The sequence below is a fragment of the Scatophagus argus genome, chromosome 5 (genome assembly GCF_020382885.2).
Source record: "Scatophagus argus isolate fScaArg1 chromosome 5, fScaArg1.pri, whole genome shotgun sequence".
In the NCBI taxonomy this organism is placed as follows: domain Eukaryota; kingdom Metazoa; phylum Chordata; class Actinopteri; family Scatophagidae; genus Scatophagus; species Scatophagus argus.
In genome coordinates, this window is record NC_058497.1 from 25,700,361 (window position 1) to 25,722,246 (window position 21,886).

At 49.6% G+C, this 21,886-nt stretch overlaps 3 protein-coding genes across 5 annotated transcripts in view; all 3 read right to left on the minus strand.

The window, feature by feature from the left end:
• The window catches only part of LOC124058697 (segment polarity protein dishevelled homolog DVL-3), a 10,818-nt gene extending 9,869 nt beyond the window's left edge, over positions 1-949 (minus strand). The window contains exons 1-2 of the mRNA XM_046388172.1: positions 296-949; positions 1-196 (exon numbers count right to left, since the gene is read on the minus strand). The exon at positions 1-196 is cut by the window's left edge and continues 16 nt beyond it. Of these exons, the coding sequence (XP_046244128.1) occupies positions 1-160 (160 nt within the window). The 5' untranslated portion in view covers positions 161-196; positions 296-949. The remainder of the gene's footprint in view (positions 197-295) is intronic.
• Positions 950-1,084: 135 nt separating this feature from the next.
• On the minus strand, positions 1,085-8,736 carry rnpepl1 (arginyl aminopeptidase like 1). The gene is made up of 11 exons (XM_046388162.1): positions 6,852-8,736; positions 6,589-6,729; positions 6,047-6,198; positions 5,573-5,689; positions 5,262-5,497; positions 4,717-4,830; positions 4,511-4,623; positions 3,807-3,915; positions 3,495-3,722; positions 3,187-3,329; positions 1,085-3,112 (listed from the first exon to the last, which is right to left on the minus strand). Exons 1-11 carry the CDS (start codon positions 7,329-7,331, stop codon positions 2,810-2,812), a joined length of 2,136 nt encoding a protein of 711 aa, XP_046244118.1. The 5' UTR covers positions 7,332-8,736; the 3' UTR covers positions 1,085-2,809.
• A 162-nt stretch (positions 8,737-8,898) lies between these two features.
• On the minus strand, positions 8,899-21,372 carry abcc5 (ATP-binding cassette, sub-family C (CFTR/MRP), member 5). 3 transcript variants are annotated; one of them, XM_046388125.1, is made up of 30 exons: positions 21,153-21,372; positions 20,298-20,448; positions 18,807-18,895; positions 18,576-18,731; positions 18,222-18,366; positions 17,684-17,917; positions 17,404-17,577; positions 17,147-17,294; positions 16,903-17,051; positions 16,623-16,730; positions 16,172-16,338; positions 15,823-16,042; positions 15,641-15,712; positions 15,425-15,549; positions 15,266-15,338; positions 14,835-15,038; positions 14,611-14,754; positions 14,433-14,526; positions 14,122-14,291; positions 13,876-14,022; positions 13,543-13,672; positions 13,179-13,461; positions 12,873-13,059; positions 12,705-12,794; positions 12,188-12,377; positions 11,937-12,096; positions 11,777-11,855; positions 11,375-11,488; positions 11,119-11,283; positions 8,899-10,832 (listed from the first exon to the last, which is right to left on the minus strand). In XM_046388125.1, the coding sequence occupies exons 2-30, from the start codon at positions 20,394-20,396 to the stop codon at positions 10,731-10,733; spliced, it is 4,218 nt and encodes a 1,405-aa protein (XP_046244081.1). In that variant the 5' UTR covers positions 20,397-20,448; positions 21,153-21,372; the 3' UTR covers positions 8,899-10,730. The 3 variants fall into 3 exon arrangements, with proteins under 3 accessions (XP_046244081.1, XP_046244082.1, XP_046244083.1); XM_046388126.1 differs by having other exon boundaries at positions 20,298-20,452; XM_046388127.1 differs by lacking the exon at positions 21,153-21,372 and having other exon boundaries at positions 20,298-21,145.
• Between the last annotated feature and the right edge of the window lie 514 nt (positions 21,373-21,886).

Consider the following 21,886-nt stretch of genomic DNA (forward strand, 5'->3'; position numbering starts at 1 on the left):
CGGACTTGAAGAAGAATTTGACGTTGGGTTTGTTCAGGACCTGTTTGAAGTCCGCCAGGGTGACGCGCTGCGCGGGCACGTTGATCCGGATCAGGTAGGGGGTCTCCTGGTCGTCCAGGTGGTAGATAACCCGGGTCTCTTCCGCCATGCTGTCCCCCATGAAGCGGCCCGGAACGACCCGGAGCACCACACCGGCCTGGAGCAGAGACACAGAGAGGGATGCTGAGCGGAAGACACCTGTCTGTCTGTCTGTCTGTCTGTCTGTGTGAGTCTGTCTAACCGTCCGTGTGTCCACCTGTCTGCCTCTGTCTGCCTGTCTGTCCGTCTCCCCCGCAGGTCTCCGCTGTGTTCTGGTCCAGATGTGTCGGTCCAGCTGCTGCAGGTCTCTGATTCTCTCAGCCTCCTCCGGAAGCCACGCCGCCCTCAAGAGACAAGCGGTGAGATGCACCACTTCCGTTTGCGCCCTTCAAAGTAAACCGCACGTGTCTTCAGGGGACACGGGAGGACTGTTGGACAGGCCTACAGGCGCGTTGTTAGTATCCGTTGATGTGTTTGCATTGGATTGTCCTCTTGTGCGTACCGCAGCACATCTGGAGTAAATCTACAGTCACACCTGTGATCATTTTAACACGTCCCAATGCTTTGGACAACTTAAAATAAAAGCCACATCACAGTTTTTCTCGATGATTCTTAGAACATTTTGCATCGTTTATTTGAGTACTTTGCTGTACTCCTTTACATGACTCTCTGAATGATTGAAACACCCTTTGATACGACCATTCCTCTTTACAGCGGATTGTCGCACTTTTATTTTGAAGGCAGATCCAGAAGTTTTCCGGTACGTTTCGGAAACTGCCGACGGGTCGAAGTGATACGCTCATGCAGATCAATAAACGGCTTCTCACCTCACGTTTACGGTTTTAGCTGAAATCTTTTAAAAACAACAACAGAGAAATGTTTCGAATTCGGAGGTTGTTCTACAGGAAGTGAATGTTTTTCCATCAAAAGACCCTCTGGAGCTTCTGCAGGAAGCTGGGGACCCTTAAAGGTCTACACGGTGCAGTTAAACATAAAACACAATCTGTACTTTCAAGTGTTTATTTGTTGTCAAACATTCATTACAAATTTTCTGTGAAGAGGCATTCACTGACAGCTGGGAACAGTGGGATGTTTCTGAAATCCAACACATTTCACTTCGATAAACTTTATATTATATATTGTATATATTGTTGTTAGTTCTTAGATAATGATTAGTGTAAAATGATCAGTACTGATCAGGATCGACAGATTGATTTTTCCATCAGTCAGTCTGGATCAAATCAGGTTTAATAAAAGCATGAAGTCATCGTCCGGTGGGCGGCTCCTGTTAATTTCTGTTATGTTTGCTTGATTTTCTTCAGTTTAAAGGTGAAACCGAGTGACTGAAACCGAGTTCAGTTTCTGCTTGTGACGGTCTGCTCTCCGGCCTCTGGGTTTTTTGCTACTTTTCCTTTTCCTCACTTGTTTTCAGAGTAAATGTTCTGAATCAGTAAACTACAATAAAAAAACTGTTGTTTTATTGCTGCTGATCGAAGGCAAGAACAGTCAGAATCCACATTAAAGGGATGAAGAAGAAGCAGACGAGCAGATCTGAACCGTCTCTCTGAAACCTCTCGGTTCCCAGCTGCAAGTGAACGCAGCACTAAGGCCACTCAGGTGGAAATCTGCTGGTCTGTGAATTTGCCACATGACGACTGCGACACAGTGAAAATGTCCACTTTGAGAGTTTGGGTGTTTCTGTCCCGAGTCCTCGTCTGCAGGTTTGCCAAAATCAGGAGGTAGAGTTAAAGATGAACCTGGAGCCACTTGTTCGTTTCAGCTACAGAGTGACTGAAGCACAAAACACGGACACTTTGTGAGACTGTGAACACATCGTTTCTCTAGAACCACGTGCACACCTGACCAACAGGTGTGGAACAGGTGGAAAGATCACAATCTCACAATAATTATATTTGTGGGGGCTGATTTCTGAGAGGAAGAGTTCAGGAATAAAAATTATCTCAGAAAAATACGCAAAATTATGAGAAAATGAGTCATAATTCTGATAAAAAAGTCAAAATGTTTAAAATAAGACCAGGTGACGACAAGAAACGAAGCTCGCCGAGTGACACCAACAGGTAAACGTCTCCTGCTGCAACACTAAAAGCACTGACCTTCAAAATAAAAGCGCATGGCAGATAATTAACTTGACATTCGGGAGTGTTGAGGCCGTCATCGAATTAAAACTGCAGGACTTCGACGTGACCTCAGAGAATCGAACATAAAACCGATTGATCAATTAGCGAGTGAACAAAAACAAAACACCTGGACTTGAATCTCATAATTTAGATCAGAACATTCAGATGATTAAAGTTAACTTCAGTTTTAGGATTTTTAGTTCCAAACTTTTCCTTTTTGCAACAGAAATGAGCCTCCCAGTCATGACGGATCATCGATCGATCACTCGTCTGTTCCTCCGGACATCCTGTCCAATCAGAGGAAGAAGAAGAGATGAGCTGAAGAGACGCTAAAACAGACTCAACCGAGGAAACCAGACTCTCGTGTCTTATTTCAAGTTATCAGATAAATTGCACTGAGGAATAAAAATCTTTAAATTTTCACCACACTCTGGGACCCCTGACGTCCAATCAGAGGAGCTGTCAAGAGTCACATGACTAATCACACGATGAGAACTCTCTGGAGTGAACTTCCTGTTTCCTTCATCACAGTGTTCAAACTTTCGGCCGAGCCAAGCCAACCGCAGCCGCCGTCAAGGGACAGGACGCGCGCTTCACGCCGAGACGTTGACGTCCCGCAGAGCGATGGCGGCCGTCGTCCCGGCAGCAGCGGAGGTGGTCGCCGTGGGAGCGGGCTGAAGCTGTGAGGAGGGGGAGGGGGAGGGCGGTAGGATGGACAGAGCGGGGCCGTTCTGATTGGTCGGGGCAGCGCCGGTCTGGTACAGGATCTGCTGTAATGTCCGTCTGAGGTTTGGATGCAGGCGGCGCTGGGTCTGGTTGAAAATCTCCACGGCAACACACTTCATCACCCCGGCAACCAGGTCATCGTACAGCGGCACGGTGTACATCCTGGACGTCTGTGGAGAGGGAGGAGTTAATGTTAAGGCGCCACGCCTGAACAACAAGAAGGCAGCAATGCGTTCTTACGTACGTGTTTGTGGAGGAAAGCTCGCACTCGCGGCAGCTCGGGGTAGAAGCTGTTCCTCACCACCATCTGCAGCCAGCGGATCTGAACCTCAGCATTCAAACCGTCAAACAGAGACGAGTAACAGCCAGACAGAGCTGCCATCGCATCTGCAGAGGACAGACAGACAGGCAGGCAGGCAGACAGACAGGCAGGTGAATCACAGGCAAGTCACCACCAGGTAAATCTGTGACAGGACGTGGATGCACGCGGTATTAACAGTCCACTTCCTGTGAGTCAGGCATGAGGATGAGTATCAGGGCTGGAGTGTGTACCGTGTGGCAGGGGGGACAGGTCCAGCATGCGGTCGAGGAACAGGACGATCTGGAAGGTGCTCCAGGCCGACAGGTCAAACGTGGACACGGCGTGCAGGTCGGGGACGTCGCCGCTCCTCCACAGCTCGCACAGATCCTGAACGGGCCGAGTCAGGGCGCCCCCCGCTGACAGGTCGGGCTCATACAGAGGAGGTCCGCAGCCGCTCAGCCAGCGCTCAAACTCCAGACCTGACACAGGAAGTGATGTCATCGTCAGCCTCACGCACATACATTTCAACTGCAAACACGCAAACTTTTCTCTGCTGTTTTCACCTTCTCTCTGGGCGACAGCTGCGTCCTTCAGCTCGGGAAAATAACCCAGGAAGTAGTCGATGAGGTCCTGAGCCACGACGCTCTTAAACTTAAACTCTGAGATATAATCCTGAAAACACACACGCACACACACACATGTTCGTTAACGTGTTCGTCACGACGTCTTTCGTCATTACATGAAGAAACGTCTCACAGACAGACAGCAGACAGCTTGGACTGTATGACTGACAGGTTCACAGGTACGTCTCCCACGGCAACACACAAGTGATGTCATCGATCATCAAAGTCTCAAATATAAAAAAAAAAATTGTTCTCTGAGAACGACTGGCAGATTAATCTCTTTACATGTCAAATAATATGATTTTATTCATGAACAGCAGCTGGAACAGACCAGATCCAACTGAACCAGACTGGAACAGACCAGATCCGACTGAACCAGACTGGAACAGACCAGATCCAACTGAACCAGACTGGAACAGACCAGATCCGACTGCACCAGACTGGAACAGACCAGATCTAACTGGGCCCCATCAGTCTTCATAAAACAGATTCATCCTCAACAGTCCTGATGTGTGTTCACACCTTAATGTAAATCCTCATCACGTGTGCTATTCAAATCAACTTGCCTTGCCAGTTGTGTGTGTGCACGCGTGTGTGTGTGTGTGTGCACGTGTGTGTGTGTGTGTGTGAGTGTGTGTACTGACCCTGAGGAAACAGTCAAAGCGTCTCACGTCTCCACAGAGCTGCGACAGGTACGACACGAAACAGAAACCTTTCTCATAGGTGAACAGATTCATCAGACAGCTGGGGTTCACACCTGGAGACGACAGAGAGGATGATGTCAACTCACCTGTAAAGTGCGTGTGTGTGTCTGTGTGTGTGTGCGTGTGTGTGCACGTGTGTGTGTTACCTGGCTCAAACTTGACCTGCAGTTTGCTCACAGGGTTGTTGTCTCCAAGGAGACGCAGCTGTCTGTGGAGAGCATCCAATCGGACGGCAGTTTCCAGACAGGTGAACGCTTCACCTGAAGACAAGGTAGTGGAGAATATCAGTATGTTTCATCCAGTACTACTGTGCAGTACTACTATGTAGTACATGTTGTGGTAAAGGCAGAGGTAATACAATATATGGCCATGGGAAATCTGCACAGACTCTGGCTCCAAATGACATCACCAGAACAAGATGGCAGCACTTGTTCAGGGATGTTTTGGCTTCACATTTGTGTAGTGGGAGGAAGTGCAGACACGTCGGCCATCTTAAGGAACGTCGGCGTTTGCAGTATCTGAAATTACTATGTAAATTAAGCGTACTGGCGCACTTCTTTCGTTTTCACTTCGTCACATTGGTGGACAACATGAAGGGACGAAAAGGGTCATTCAGGACTCAACTGATAACGACAGTAGTATCAGTGGTATCAGTGGTACTATCTATAGTACGCAGCAGCAGTAGTCTTACTGTAAGCCTCAGTAGTGATCCTGCGCTGGGCGTAGGTGGCCAGGCCTTCGCTCAGCCACATCTCCTCCCAGGTGGCGTTGGTGACGGCGTTGCCGAACCAGCCGTGAGCGATCTCGTGGATGACGTCTATCAGCAGGAACTCGCTGCTCTCCAGGATGGAGGCGATGATGAAGGTGAGGCAGGGGTTCTCCATGGCAACAATGGGGAAGGAGGGGGGGAGGAAGACGATGTCACACCTGAGGGCGGAGTAATTATCATGAACTGATGTTTTTAATCATCACACCGTAAAACCTACGGGACTCTTAACTCACCTGCCCCACAGGTAAGGTCCAAACAGCTCCTCGGCCACTCCCAGCCAGCGCTCCACGCTGCCACCGAGTTTCTTCACTGCACAGGACAGCAGACATGGCTCCGCCCACAAACGACTCCTGGACAGCAGAGACACAAACGCTCGCTGATGAGAAAGACAATCTGAAGTAACATAATGTCTCTGTGATGTCACACCAAAGGAACCGCAGCAGAACCCCGAGCAGAACCCAGAGAAGAACCCTGAGCAGAACCCAGAGAAGAACCCCGAGCAGAACCCAGAGAAGAACCCTGAGCAGAACCCAGAGAAGAACCCTGAGCAGAACCACAGCAGAACCCAGAGCAGAACCACAGCAAAACCCTGAGCAGAACCCCGAGCAGAACCCTGAGAAGAACCCCAAGAAGAACCCTGAGAAGAACCCCGAGCAGAACCACAGCAAAACCCTGAGCAGAACCCCGAGCAGAACCCACAGACTGACCGCGGGCCGACATCGACATGCTGCAGATCTCCGGCCACCAACGCCACCAGGTAGGACGGGACAGGAAACTCCATGGAGAACTGAAAGACGCGGTCCTGTTTGGAGTACGAGCTCCGAGACGCACTCATCAGAACCGTCACTCCGTCTGGAACCTGCAGAGGAAGATGAAGAAGACAAGTGATGTCTGTGGTGGACTGAAAACTTTCCACTTCGCTCTCATCTGCACCAGCGCTGCATTTGTATTTCCTGTTTGTTTTAACGTCTTTCTGTGCCGAATCCAAACTGCTGCTGCAGTGACCCACAAGTTCCCCTCCAGGAAATCTAATCTGACTGAACCTCACCTGATGAGATCTCAGTTCATTAAATTAAAGTCGGAGGAGCTGAAAAGCTCAGGATCCATCAGAAGCTTAACGCTTCACACATCAATGCAGCGATGCTTCACGCAAACTGGGAGGCCATGAAATAAACAAACAGTAAATAAGTCAAAGCGTCAGCTGGAGGTCCGACAGCGCGGCAGTGAGAGGTCAAAGGTCGAGACTCACCCTCACTGTGGCCGTGTATGTGCTCTTGACAGCAGGCGTGTCGAAGCAGGGGAAGAAGGAGCGATTACACACTGAGTGACCCTGAGTGAAGACCAGAGGACGAGACTGACCACAGGTCAGCTCAGAGTCCAACCACCAGATCTGCAAACGCACACACGACCATCACACGCTGAGCTCATCACGATTCATGGGTTCATACAGGAAGTGACCAGCAGATAAATTAATGAATTATCATCAGCTGCAGAGAGTTCTGGTCTCCTTACCGCCGGTCCGTCTGTGGTGGTGTAGCGGACTGTGATCTGGATCAGTTGGCCTGGTTTCACTGCTGCTGTCGGCAGGCTGATGTTCAGCGAGGAGCCGTAGTCCGTGAACGGGTCGACCCGGTACGTGAGGGAGACGGGCTCCTCGTGCCCGGCCCCAGGGACCTTACAGTCTATGGAGTGGATGAGGAGGGAGGGGTGAGAGTCCAGGACCAGCGTCTGAACCCCTGGCTGGACCGGGACCAGGTCCAGAACCAGCCAACCGCTCATCTCCTTCACAGCAAAGTTCAGCCGCAGGTCCAGGTGGAAGTGTTGCAGCTGGAAGCAGCGGAAGTTAGATGCTGAGGCCACGTCCACCAGGGGGCACCGTGGGGACCCAGGACCCGGACTTGCTGAGGGCCCGACACATCGGTTCCCAGAGACCGGCAGGGATTTACGGCAGCAGCACAGCGAGGTGGGAGTCTGGTGGAGCTCTGCCATCATGAGCTAAACCTGGGACTAAACCCCGCCTAGACCTGGACTAACTGCATCAAAGACCAACGAGAACCACAGACTTCAGAACCAACACGAGCTGTATTCACGAGGGCAGAAGAAACACGGACCACGTTCAGACCCAGTTTTAAGGGGAAGTTATTTCTACGTAAACCCAAACTACATTCAAAACCTCATTAACAAAAGTCCAAACCAAATGCGGAGCAGCTATAAAGACTGATAAGGACACTTAAATCAAGGACTTGATTTAACTCAAGACTTCTTTTTTCTGGACCCCAAGTAAACACATTTGTAACCCAGCTTCACACGGGACTACTTCACCTGCCTGGACCCAATTCAAACTACATGAACAAACTTTAAATGTCGTTTTAAAGCAGAAACTAACTGAAATCAGCTCTCAAAGTCAGACCAGCTTAGCTTAAAGTCTGACTGAAACAAAACTAAAGCTGAAATGAACACCAAAAAGGCCACTTTTCATCCAGAACCGAGCTTTAACCTCTAGACCCCACCGATCCCAAGACACAACACATGCGTAACCCAGTTCAACACAAGACCTGGGACTTCCTGTCCGCCACTTGGATCAATGAGCCGCTGTAACGCAGGACTGACTGAAATTCAGTCTACCTCACGGTTTAAGACCACAGACTGTCTCGACCCTTTCAACCCTCCGTGTCAACCACACCAAACTACATTCAAAAACTTATTCAAATAAAGCCAAACTGAACTCAAAACCTGCAATAAACACCGCAAAGGACACTTGAATCAAGACCGAGTCGAACCCTCTAAACTCGATATTTAAATCCCGGCTGAGCCCATTTAAAACTCAGTTTAACCCGACCCAGGAGCAGATTTAAACCGAGTTTTAGCCGAGGCTAGCTAAGTCACTGTAACGTTAGCACCTTTAGCTCTAATTGACTTAACCGAACTGGCTTTAGAAAACGGGCACTTTAACAGGACAAGATAACGTCGATGAGGTCAAAACAGAGAACAGCGTTAACTCATTTAACTAAGCTGGTTAGCACAGCAGGCTAATTAGCAAAGACTATAATTAGCATTAGCACCAGAGAGCGCATTGTTTGTCGTGTCACAGGACAAACAGTTTATGTAAAATCCATCAGGTGGACTCGGAGCAGAAGAACCAGACAAACACCGGCTCCTCATGAGAACTCAACGCGGCTCTGTGCGCTGTGTCCCGGACACTGGATCCAGAGACTCCCGGTGGGGTTTAATGTTAGCTGCTGGTGGGCTGTGAGTCCGGCTGATGGAGGAGAGACGACGAGGTGAACAAAGGAGAGTTTTATCCAACAAAGACAGAGAAGACAACAGAAGAGGAATGAGAGGACACAGGAGACTCCGCTCCGGACAAAACAGGAAGTAACAAGAGCAGGAAAAAGTTTGTAGCGGACGGAGGGGGGCGCTGTGGAGCCAATTAGACGAGCAGCAGGTCAAAGTTCATCAGGCGCCTCATTCATTCATTCATTCATTCAGCTCAGCTCATTAATTCACCGATACAGAAAGCAAGAGCAGGCACACAGCTGAACATAAGCATCTGATCGTATGGTTAGGCTTTTTATTGAACAGATTCTGACCAAAGTGCTTCACACAAAAACTACAATTAAAAACAAATCAGAGAAAATGAATAAGCAGCTGTAATGTAGTCATTGATCAGTAGCCTAGGCCCCCAAAGCAAAACAAATAAATAACGATAAACCGAATTATATTCACTAAGGTTATCACATTAATATTAATTATTAAAAATAAAATGCAGTAAGTGAAAGTCTGCTTTGTAACTTTTCAAACTGAAGTTTCTAATGTAAGACAGCAGCAACAGATCAATACAGACGCTGATTCAGGGTCAGCACTCAGCTGATTCACTTACTCATTCATTCATTTACTTCAACGCAAAAGCAGCAGCTCACAGATCAAGAGAGCAAGTTTAAATAAAGAAACCAGACACAAGTTTTCAGTGTATGAAGGACACAAACTGTTGGGCTGTTTATTATGTATCAGCTAACACAAACGTTTCATTTTAAAATAACTTTATTGACAACATTCTAGAGGACCCCCCCACCGCGAACAAGGCAGTTATGAAGTCATGCTATAAGGCTGTGAGGACGATACAGCAGACGCCCGCTGAGCCGCGAGACAAAGTGATGCTGTCATGTGACAAACCACATGACTGAACCTTTCACTTCCTCTGTGCTGAGCTGCGTTCAGCTCTGTCATTCCTTTACTCTGACGGTTTTGTCCATCAGGTTCCTCTGAGAGACACGAGGACAAGCGAGACGTTGGAGTCCAGTCCGACACGAGGCTTTTTTACAGCAGCAACACCACGAAACCAGAAACACTTTCAAACAGCAGCTAACAGACTGACGGGAAGAAATTGTCACATTTTCAAAAGAAAAGAGAGAAAAATGTACACACCTGCAGGACGCACCTGAGGTTTCACTTGAGGTGATTGTTTCCAGTGAAGCCACATCAACATTCACAGAAACCAAACCTTCTTTTTATTGCGTTCATCTTATTTACATGCACTTGGAGACTCTCAGCTGGGTGGTATTTTTGCTCCGTTCACAATCCGTCCACGTTGTCTTTGTCGTGGTCATACCGCACTTGAAAAAGTCGAGGCAGGCGTCACGGTGGTCCTTCCTGTAACCTGTCGCCTCCGCACTTCCTGTCAGCCTCTCAGTCCTGCTCTCACGACTGAGTCAAAGGCAACAATAAGTACAATTCATAAATCCCACCAACCGAAAGGCAGCGCGTCAGGTCTCGTGTTTCAAGCTGGCGTTGACTTTGTTTAATATCATAATACGCCCAGCAAACCGAACTTCTTCTCTTTCAACATCCCTCATTAAAAAACGAATCCATCAGAGTATAAAGTGAACGTGACTGTGAGGAAACACTTTGAGTCCACAGTCCGCCTGAGACGACTGCTCAGTGAGGGAAAACTCACTGTGAAAAACCAGTCTGAAGACTCTGTAAACTGCTTGATGTTATTGTTATTATTATTATTTTACAAAAACAATCCCACTGGAGTCCGACCTTTGACTTCCTGACCCTCTGCAAACGTCCAATCAGGTGGTGCCAGGTCATCACGACCTTCAAACACAGACGTGCTTCACATCAGGTCACACGGACATGTCCTCATGGTGGAAGAACAGCAGCAGTAAGTCAGTGTGATGATGATGATGATGATGATGATGATGATGAGTGACCGGACAGTATATACAGTGGATTAATAACCTTTACAGTACAGGAACAGTTGCAGCACCTTCAGATCAGTTGTTAAAAGTCAAAGTGTGTTGCGAGTGAGTCAGACCTCTGACCTCAGCTCTGTCCCGTGAAACAAACATTTACAGTCGGCCAGTCTGTCCGTCTTCGTCCTCCTCTTCATCCTCGGACGGAGATCTTGTTCTCCACGGCGGCCAGCATGGAGCACAGCCGAGAGTTCTCATTGGCCAGCAGCTTGGACGGTTCATCAAACTCCACCACCTGAGCCAATCAAATCAAAGGAAACTTTATGTACAGTTCTTGATATTTTCTTTAATTTGGTTTAAAAATAATATTTAACTAACATACAAGAGTTGGAATGAATGGTGATTTAATTCTTTTACCTTCTGCTAAAGTTGGATCCAACAACCTGAGTCCATGTTGTGAAAATAAACACCAGACTAAAACTACCAAACGACAAAAATGTGCCTAAAATGAATATCTGAATATCTGTCGCCCCTGACTGACACGACCTGCTGGACTGCTATTGGCTGCTGCGATGCAGTACCTGTCCCTGGTTGAGCACCATGATGCGGTCTGAGGCGAGGACGGTGTGGAGCCGGTGGGCGATGGTCAGGGTGGTGCAGTCCTGAAACGAACTCCTGATGGTCTCCTGGATCAGAGCGTCCGTCTCTGCGTCCATGGCCGCCGTCGCCTCATCAAGGATGAGGACCTGAGAGAGCAGAACCGACCAATCAGATGAGAGAAACCAGGGGGAGGAGGGACGCCTGACCTGTCTGTCTGTCTGTCTGTCTGTCTGTCACCTTGCACTGTCTCAGCAGAGCTCTGGCGACACACAGCAGCTGTCTCTCTCCCACTGAGAAGTTTTCTCCGTTCTCCACCACCTCCGACTCCAACTTCAGGGGCAGCTGGGACACCTGGAGGACAGACAGGAAGTCAGTCGGCAGGTGGAGACAGGTGAATGTTTCCACACTATAATCGTGGAGTAAAACTGACATTCTCCAATCAGAAACAATCTAGATGATGACACTCATGATTGGCTCTCTGCCAAGTGAGAGGCGGGACCTCAGTTCAATCAAAGTGTGTGATTGGCTGTTTTTGAATGTGCTTTGTTTCCTTCTGTGTGTAGCCTACGTTTGGAGGGACATATTTTTTAGTTTTCCTCCATGAATACGTTGTGAGGTATGTGGACTGTTTGCACTCACACACTCCTTCATGTGGCTTCTCTCCAGGGCATCCCAGATCTGCTCTTCGCCATACTGGTTAAAGGGGTCCAGATTGAACCTGGAAACATCATTTGAATATCACATGCTGTCAAAACCATTCAGTCAGTCAACTTAAGTTCTTCACACAGTTTGTCCCAACCTGACTGTCCCACTGAACAGAACCGGATCCTGCGGGATGATCGACAGCTTGCTACGGAGGTCGGCCAGTCCGATGTCGCTGATGTCAATGCCGTCGATCAGGATGGAGCCTCCACAGCGCTCCACCAACCTGAACAAAACCACACCCAGGGACGACTTCCCTGCACAGACAGACGGACACACAGACAGGGTGACCACAGGCCTCATAGTCTCCATTGGTCAAACCCATGACCTGCAGTGACCCTCTCCTACCTGATCCGGTTCTGCCAACAATGCCGACCTTCTCTTTAGGCCGGATAGTGCAGGAGATCCTGTTGAGAACCAGAGGGAGGTTCTCCTGGTACCTCATGTCCACCTCCCTGAGCACCACCTCCCCCTGCTGGGGCCAGTCGGCCGGAGGGGCGCAACCTTTGACCCGAGCTGGGGCCTCCTGGGTCAGGGACTGAGAGACAGACCAGATTGGTATAAAGATGATGAAATTACTAAGTCATTTATTAATTCAGAAAACGTTCACTTCTTTTAAAAATAACTTTTTGACACATTATGGTTTACAGCAGAGAATAACGAAAACATCAGAAGAGGACAAAGTCCATCGCAGTGTGGAGCTGTTGGACGTCTCCCTGTGTTAAAGGTCTGCTGCAGTCCAGCAGCAGGTCCCTGAGGTCTGATCAGGGACTGTTGGTTCAACTCATCAAAGTGTTTCAAACTAAGGGGGTGTCCAGGTGAACTTAATGTGAGGTCCCTGAGGAATCCAGTGTGTTTGCAGTACCTGGATGTAGTGATGGATCCTCTCCACCGCGGTGAAGCGAGCTTCAGTCTCAGAGGCCAAACGCACTGTGAACTGGAACAATCCTGTCAACTGAAAGAGCGACAGGCGGTTTAATGTTTGGGACTAAAGCTGCCCACGAACAGCCACAGGAAGATGCCTTTCAGGTACCTGGACTGCGTAGGAGATGGCGAGGCCAGCGTAGGCAGGAGGGATCTGTCCGTGCATCAGGACTATCATGAGGGCGGTGAGGCTGATCAGAGCCACGCTGATGATGTCCAGACGCACTGCCAACCAACGCATCGCGCAGCTGAACAAATAGAATGGAGCCTGGTTCTGGTCCAGCAGAACCTGGTACCTGAAAACAACATCACAGTCGCATGGCGGTCAGGTCCGGGATCACAGTGTTTCAAGATATTTCAAGGTAGTTCCACACTTGGATTGATGGCTTAGTGGATCAGCGGTTCCAACCCTAACCTGTTGAGGAAGTCGCGGCCCCTGTCGAAGGCCTGCAGTGTGGTCAGGCCCTGGACACTGGAGGTGATGTGGGACATGAAGGGTGACATTGTCACATTGTCCAGACGCTTCAGTTCCCGGATGAAGACCCTGGAGACGCTGTGCAGCGCTGCAAACAGCAACACAAGGGGACCCACTGCTGCAAGGAACCATGGGAAAACACAGCTGATGACACCGAGGCAGAAGAAGACCAGGATCACGTTCTGGATGAACATCTCAGCCTGGAAGGGCAGACGAGTGTCGACTGGAGGGAAGAGCGTAAGATGTTATCACCACACTTTCCGCAATTCATTCATTCGGGTACTGATCGGCTCCTGTCCTTTACCTTCGTCCATGTCCTTGGAGAAGCGGTTGAGGATTCGTGCTGTGGGCGTGGTGTCAAAGAACTTCATGGGGCAGCGGAGGATCTTGTGGAAGAGCTGGTCATGCAGCTTAGAGGAGGCACGCAGAGTCCCCTGTAGGACACGATCAGAGCACGATTCAACACCAGGCACGAGACACGTGCTGACATTTTAAATGAAATTAATGTCAGTTCCCAGGAGTCGCCCCCTGCTGGCCTTTAGAAGGAATGCAGGTTTAAGACCCTCCAGCACTGGCTTCGCTTGTCAGACCTCGAAGCTCCATCCATATTTTGAAGAGTCTATGGTGACATCCTGACCTTGACGAAGGCGATGCCTCTGAGCACTTTGAACAGCAGCATGATTCCCATGGAGGAAGCGTAGACAGCGGCGTAGTGCTGCATCATGGGATTGTCCCTAATGCTGGAGCTCACCGCCGAGCTGTTGCCCTGGGTTACCGTGGTGTTCTGACGGAAGAGGAAGGAGAGTCAGGACGAGGACGTGAGCACTCAGGAGGACAGACATTACGATGAGAAGGAGGTGATGATGAGAACAAGGAGTCTGACCCCGCTGCCCTGGTTGATCCAGTAGCTGAGCCACCATTGGCAGAAGGCGGAGCTCCCCACATTGAGAACGAACAGAACCAGGATCACCAGGCAGGAGGCGGAGCCACCACACGCTGCCATATAGAGGCGGAACACGGGCCAGGCCACACCCCCACACGGCTGCTCCTCCCCTTTAGTGTTATGTGAGACAGTGAACAACATCAGAACAGCATGAAAAGGTCACCCACTCTTTTCTGTAGCGGTTCCACTGGTTTCCATAACGAAGGTTGGGGAAAAAGGCAGAAAAAGGGCGTCGAGGTGTTTCGTGTTACCGTTATCCTTGACGACAGGTGCGTTCTTCTTCACTGATCCTGGTTTAATGTCTGCTGATTTCCTCTGGGAGCTGCCTTTCTTCCTGCTGGGAGCCTGACACAGACAGTCAGTACGTTGTTGTTTGTTTGTCAAACTACACAGACAGACAGACAGAGACACAGAGAGACAGACAGGTACCTCCACGAAAGGAGTGTCCCCCAGCTGGAAGTGGTTGAACATGGTCGCGTAGTCTCTGTTCAGTTTCATCAGGTTGTCATGGTTACCGTGCTCCACTATACTACCTTCCCTCATCAGGATGACATCATCACAGTCCACCAAGTACTGCACACACAAGCACACACAGGTCACCCCCATGGCAGCCATTTGTAATGCGTTCGAGCTCCAGTCAGGACAAGGTTTACCTGCAGCTGGTGGGTGACGAAGATGACGGTCTTGTGGCGAAGCTGCTTCCTGATGGCGTTGCGAAAGATGTGGTTGGCAACGTGGGCGTCGAGAGCGCTGAGCGGGTCATCCAGGATGTAAACGTCCCGGTCACTGTAGAGGGCACGGGCCAAGCTGATTCGCTGGCGCTGCCCGCCGCTCAGGTTGGCGCCGCGCTCACCGATCTGATGGGATGGAAACATGAACATCTTCAGAAAGCTGTCAACACACTCGCGTCATCTGTCAAGTGTCCGTCTGAGGCGCACACGAAACATCAAAGTGCTGTTTTGGAGGTTAAATAGAAACAGACGCCCCCTGCTGGTTTGGAAACATAACTGCAAAGATAACTCTGATGACATTAAAAGATTTCACGGTGGTCTTATTAGTCTAAACAAACAGGAAGTGATGTCACCTCTGTAAGGTCAGCATTGGGCAGAAGGGCAAGATCTGGTCTGAGGCAGCAGGCACTCAGCACGGACTGATACCTACAGAGACAGACAGCAGGAAAACCCCAAGTCAGTCAGTCTGTCCTCGTTAGTCCACTCCTGTCCTCTGAGCATCCTCCTCTCACCTGTCCTCCTGGTACTCCTGTCCAAACAGGATGTTGTCTCTCAGTGTTGCGTTCAGGACCCAGGCCTGCTGAGCCACGTAGGCCAGCCGTCCCCTGACAGCCACGCTGCCCTCCAGCACAGTCATCTGTCAACACGCCAAACAGCAGGGGTCATGTAGGTGAAGCAGGAAGTGATTTTAGAGGATGCTGTGGCATCAGTAGTGAAGGTAACGTCACCTGTCCTAAGATGGCGGAGATCAGGGAGGTTTTTCCACTGCCTACACTTCCACAGACACCAACCAGCTTCCCCTGAACAGACAGACAGACAGACAGACAGGCAGACAGACAGACAGGTATTAGTACACTGTGCTCATTCTTACTCTGGTGTTGCAGGATTTGGACCTGATTCATGGACCAACCTGCTGAACACTCAGGTTGATACAGTTCAGGGTGCTCTGAAGTCTTTGGCAGACAGGGGGGACAGGCAGGAGGGGAGGACAGGCCTCCTCCTCCTCCCCGTCTTCCTCCTCTTGACTACAGGCTACGTCTCCTCCCACCCTCAGCAGGGAACCGGTCACCAACTTCCCCTGCTCCTCCTCCTCCTCCTCGTCCTCCTGGAGAACCGCTGTGTCTTCACGCCTGAAAGTCACCACACGCTTCAGGAAGTGATCTTCCTACTCAAACAAACATCTGACAATAGTTTGAGCTTTGGATGCATGAGTTACAGCCAATGAGGGTTTAGCCTTCAGACCAGGGACCAAGACTTACTTGGCCCTGTGCTGCCGACGTCTGCTGGATGTCCGGACACATGGGCTGGGCTGAGCGCTCTGTCCGCCCCCCTCCCACGCTAGACTAGCGCCACACATCTCCACGGCGACGTGGGGATCGCCAGGTGACGCACGGACGCTCTCGACCTCCGGCAACAGGAAGAGACTCTGAGAAGAGGGACGCCGAGGTCAGACCAGATCAAACTGGTGGTCTGGGATTTCAGTGTGGCTGAAGCTTCCTCAGCTCACTCAGCTCATTCACTCCACCCAAATAATCCTTCGTCTGTTCATTCTGCTGCTCATTCATCCATCTATTCATGCCTCCATCCAACAGCCAGGGAACAGCTGAACCCCCCAACCCCCGACCCCCGACCAAACAAACTGGACCAGTGGAAATAAGCAAATCTGTGCAAAGTTATGTGAGAATGTAGGGAGGTAGTTTGGTATCAGACCTTGAATCTGTCCATGGCCACTGAAGCTTCAGACAGAGACTTGACGGAGAACGGAGTGACCTTCAGGGCAAAGGTCATAGCATTAAACACCGTCACCACAGTGAAGGCCTGCAGAGACAGACGCCAAACATTAGTTCACATCCGCAGAGGCTGAAAGAGAAGAGAAGTAAGTCAACACGGACAGCTAGCCGGATCCTGCTGTGACGCTAACAGCTGCAGGAGTTAGCCAGTTAGCCAACAGGTCGCCGAGCAGGACAGACAGTGTTTTTCAGTTCGGCACCTGGGCTGCTGTCAGGTCGTATCCTAGCAACATGTGGGTGGAGAATGTTGCCACGCTGGCGATGACGACGACTATGGGAGCCACGCCCACAGTGATGCTCTGGAAGTAACCTGTCAGCTCCAAGATCCCTCGCTCCTCATCACGGATTCCTGAGAGGAAACACGGCGAGTCAAAACCACCATTTACCTCTGTTACCATGGTGACAGGCCAACCAGGTGAGCACAGAGCGCAGGCGAGTACATACTGCGGACGTCCTGGGCGAAGGCTTTGACCCAGGCGTACATTTTGATGAACTTGATGTAGCTGAGGATCTCGTTCATCTTCTGCACTCGCCTGTCGGTGACGGCCACGCCCTTTCTCCTGAAATACGCCGTCAGTCTGGAGCTGAACATCTGATCAGAAAGTAATAATCAATAAACCTGATCAGTTTCTAAAAATATGTATTTTATGTTTGTGCTGATTGATTTCTGACTCTGAGACGAAAGGCGGTCAGTTACTGACCATGGTGGGGTAGAAGAGGATGAAGACAGCCGATCCCAGCAGAGACGTCGGCCCCAACACAAACAGGTTGTAGGCGACGCCGAGCACGGCCACCAGGGGGCCCCCTGCTAACAGACTGCCCACGACTGCGGCCTCAAATATCCTCTGACCGTCACTGGAACACATGTTCACCAACTGAGAGACAGACAGGGACAGAGAGAGACACGGGACAGAGAGGAAGAGACTCAAACAATAATATGGACAAGACACAAACAAACAAAGACCCTGATAAGAAGTGTACCTGTCCCACGGACTTGTCCCGGACGCTGCGAAGCTTCAGGATCTTGCGGAAGGCCAGGCTGAGGATGGCCCCTCTCAGCCTGGTTCCTGTCCTGTAGTTCAGAGCCCAGGTCAGAGCCAGAGACCAGGACCGAACCAGCTCTGTGGTCAGGAGGCCCAGCACCAGCAGCAGCCCGTAGCCCAGATCTGCCTCCTCCTGCTGGGTGTACTCCAGCAGACGCTTCACCACAAACGCCTGGAGGAGGAGGTCAGTTCATACTGGTTTTACAATGAGGACTAGTCATACTGTTTCACTGGTCATAGCAGTGGCCCTGGTTGTTGTGGTGACACTGGTTATAATGACTACACAGGTTATAAAAATACTGGTTCCTGGCCGTACTGGTGGTCAGACTGGTCTTGTTGGTTAAACTGGTACAGGTCTCAACGCTCTCACCGGCCTTGCCGGTTTCACCAACCATACAGATCTTGGACATGGTCAGTCTGAGTCACGCTGGTCTGTCTGCTTACAGGTCCTACTGGCCTGATTGGGCCCGACTCACCGGACCACTGAATCCTGCCAGCTGCGTCACGGCGAGACAGAGGATGGAGAGGAGCAGGCGAGTCCGACAGAAAGACCAAACCGCCAGACACAAGGACGCATCGCTGCCCTTTGACCTCTGCTCGTCCTCCCACAGAGACGCCAACCTGAGGACAGAAGACACAACAGACCCAGAGGCCTTTGCTTTGAAAAAGCCCTTCGCTGTTGTTTTATTTTGAAATTACTCTCTGATGCTTCCTCAGGTGACAGCAGCGTCACATGATGGATTCTGGGGAATGAAGATGGTGAATCATGAGCTTGTGCACATCTCAGGTGTTTTAATCGTCAGACTCATGCACTTGTTAGCTCCTCCTACCTTAGGCTGTTGGCATGACAACCTTCCCGCGGTGACACGGGCCAGATGTCGTCCAATAGGAGCTGTCCCTTCCTGCGGGCGTGTACGACCAGAGGAGTGAGCCAATGAAACGTCATGAAGGAGAAAAGACCTGCGATGTCAACTGGATGATCACACCTGAGGAGAGAAACACACTTGAGCTGCGTGCTCTCAGTGTGTGTGTGTGTGTGTGTGCGTGTGCCTGCGTGTTACCTGTCTTTCTCTCCATCTTTAGCCCCGCCCTCCTCCAGCTCTTCACCGTGGCAACCAGCAGATCTGTCCTCACACAGATCCAATACATTCTGACACACACACACACACACACACACATTAATGTCTATAATTTTAACAAAAGTTAACGACCAGCACAGGACCGGTGCTGTACTCAGACATTTACATGAAGGTGGAAGTCCTGCAATGAAAACTGAGTAAAAGAATAAAGTTCTGAAAGTATCAACAGTAAAAGTACTCAGAATGTCACCTGTCACTGTAATACTGCACAATCATGTGATCTTATTGTTGCTGTCACTTTACTGTGAACACACATTTTAAAACTTTACTGATTGGTAGTTCAACTCATAATAACAGAAGGGACCTTTAATTTGAAAAGTAACCACTGAGGCGTGCTGCATGTAGCAGAGTATCAGTATAATGTAGCTTAAGATGAAGTAATTTAGAAGTACCTAACCATTGTACAAAAAGTACAGCACTTGAATAAATGAACCGTTGCCATGGTTACCTGCAGGATGACACACTTTGAGCTCTGATGTAAAACACTGAACTCTGATTCAGCCAATGAGAGAGCAGGATTTTTCTGTGCAATGATAATGAATTAACACTGAATCAGTGCTTTGTGTGTGTGTGTGTGTGTGTGTGTGTGTGTGTGTCACAGCCTCCTCTCTGGCCGTGCTCAGCTCCCCCCTGCAGAGGAGCTGCTACTGAGCACGTGCAGAGCTCACGTTTGCTGCCTCATGATGCTCACTCACATCGAGTCCATTCACACAGCCTCAGCCAATCAGACGGCTGGAATCCCCCCAGCATCGGCTGGGCAGCAGGAGGCGGAGCTTCATTATGTAAACAAAGAGGTGATGTGTGTGTGTGTGTGTGTGTGTGTGAGGAGGAAGCTGCCGCTTCACCGTTTATCAAACACCATTTTAATCTGCTGTTTTATTTGTTCTTTCTCATCTAAATCTTTTATCTTCTTTCTTATTTTATCTGCTTTTATTGTGAAGTTTGATTGTTGCGTCTGTTCAACCCTTTATTTTCTCGACATGCAGATACAGGAAGAGGAAGCAGAGGGACAAGCATTCTCGGCTTAGTGTAGTAGAAGTACTGCAGTATTCTCAGCTTCATGCAGTAGAAGTCACGCAGTATTCTTAGCTTAGTGTAGTAGAAGTACTGCAGTAAAATGTCAGTAAAACGTCTGTGGTCCTGTGTGATGTGGTATTGATACTGCAGCTTCAGTGTTGAACTACTTCATATACTGTCAGCTAGTTCAGTGCAGCGGTTCCCAACCCGAGGGGTCGGGCCCCTGCGGAGGGTCACCAGGTGAGTCTGAGGGGTCGTCACATGACTGATGGGACAGGAGGACGAGAGGAAGCCGTGACACAGAAATCTGTCTTCAGTTTTGGTTACAAACGCGGAGTGTGTGAACATGTAACACCTGACTGCGTCTTCATGAGCCACACAGGAAGTCCTCCTCACCTGGAGCTCCTGCTGCAGTCTGACCTCTGACCCCGGAGCAGCGCTGCAGGACGACTGGAGAGACTCCGGCTCGCCGCGTCCACCGTCATGTTCTCTCATCTTCTATCAGACAACATGTGACCTCTGACCCCCGACTCTCCAACAGGAAGCTCTGCCAGCGACACAGCAAAATAAAAGTCTGTTTGGATGTCACGGAGACACGACGACGAAAGACAGAAAGAGACAAACTGCTGAGACAAATTCTTCGTCTCCAGACTCAAATAAATTCACAACCAGCATTTTCATCTTGATATGAAAAAACATGTAAAACTGCAGAGTTATGGTATTAATACTCCAAAATGTAACAGGTATGTATTTCTGCAGTACTTCATAAGGAATATAATACTCTTACTGCAAACAGAGAGTTGTACATGACAGTAAAAATGAGAGGAATATTATAGACATACTGTGGTACTTATCATGCAGTAAAACACGGGTCTGTGAGTGTACTTACAGTATAAATACTGCAGGTACACAGCGACACTTTAAAAACACAACAAGCAGACACACTGTAAAACAATTATATCTCAATAAAGTCGTTACTAGACGCAGTACTGTGATGACGATGTACTACAAGACAAACACAAGCCAGTCAGTAAGACAAATATAACAGAAATACTGCAACCGGCCAACAAATACTGCAGAGACCCCAGAGCTGCTGTGTGTGAGAGTATCAGATACAAAAACACAATAAAAACCCTCCACAATAAAAGCATGTGATGCTGCTGTTACAAAACAAACTGTCCTCCGAGCATCACACCGGAAACGAGCACAAATACAAAGCATAAGGCTGCTTATGGTCGGTGACCCGCTCACCTGTCTGTCTGTCTGTCTGTCCTGCCTGCTGTCCGCGCGGTGAGGACAAACTCTCGTCCTGTCTGTCCTCCTTCAGGTCCGCCGCCGCTGCTCTCAGTAAACAGCTCGCGCAGCTCAAACTCACAGCAGCCGCGCAGGGGTTCATGGGAAATGGAGTGCTCGGTGACGACAGAGACCCCACATCCCGATGCTTAAGCCCCTCTGGTGACGTCATCCGGCGACGTTTCGGAGGGCTTTTGTTTGCCCTGAGCGCAGCCTGTCAGCTTTAAATTTGTGTTGTTTTAATGTGAAACGATCAAACACACAACCGCTGAATCTGCGGGTAATCAACGACGTGTGAAACGTCTTTTAGAACGTGATAACCCTGGAGGAAAGTGACAGGTACTTCACAGAAATACTGCAAATAAAACACCATGTAGAAAAAAAACAGACTATTGACAGATTTAAGAAATCTGCTGGAATACTCACTAAATATAATAATACTACAGTAGCATCAAACCACAGAAGTACTGCGACACAAAGCATCAATAACACAGCAGCTGTGGCAGGAAGCCCACGACAGACAACGTTGAGCACTTGATTGATCAGAGAACCAATCAGATTCACCCTCTTCAGCCGATCTGATGTGACTCAGGTTTTATTAGACATCAACATCTCATGAGAAACGTACTAATCCAGCTGTTTGTCTTCCAGCACATCTGGTCCGTGGACTCGTCAGACTGACCCCACGCAGC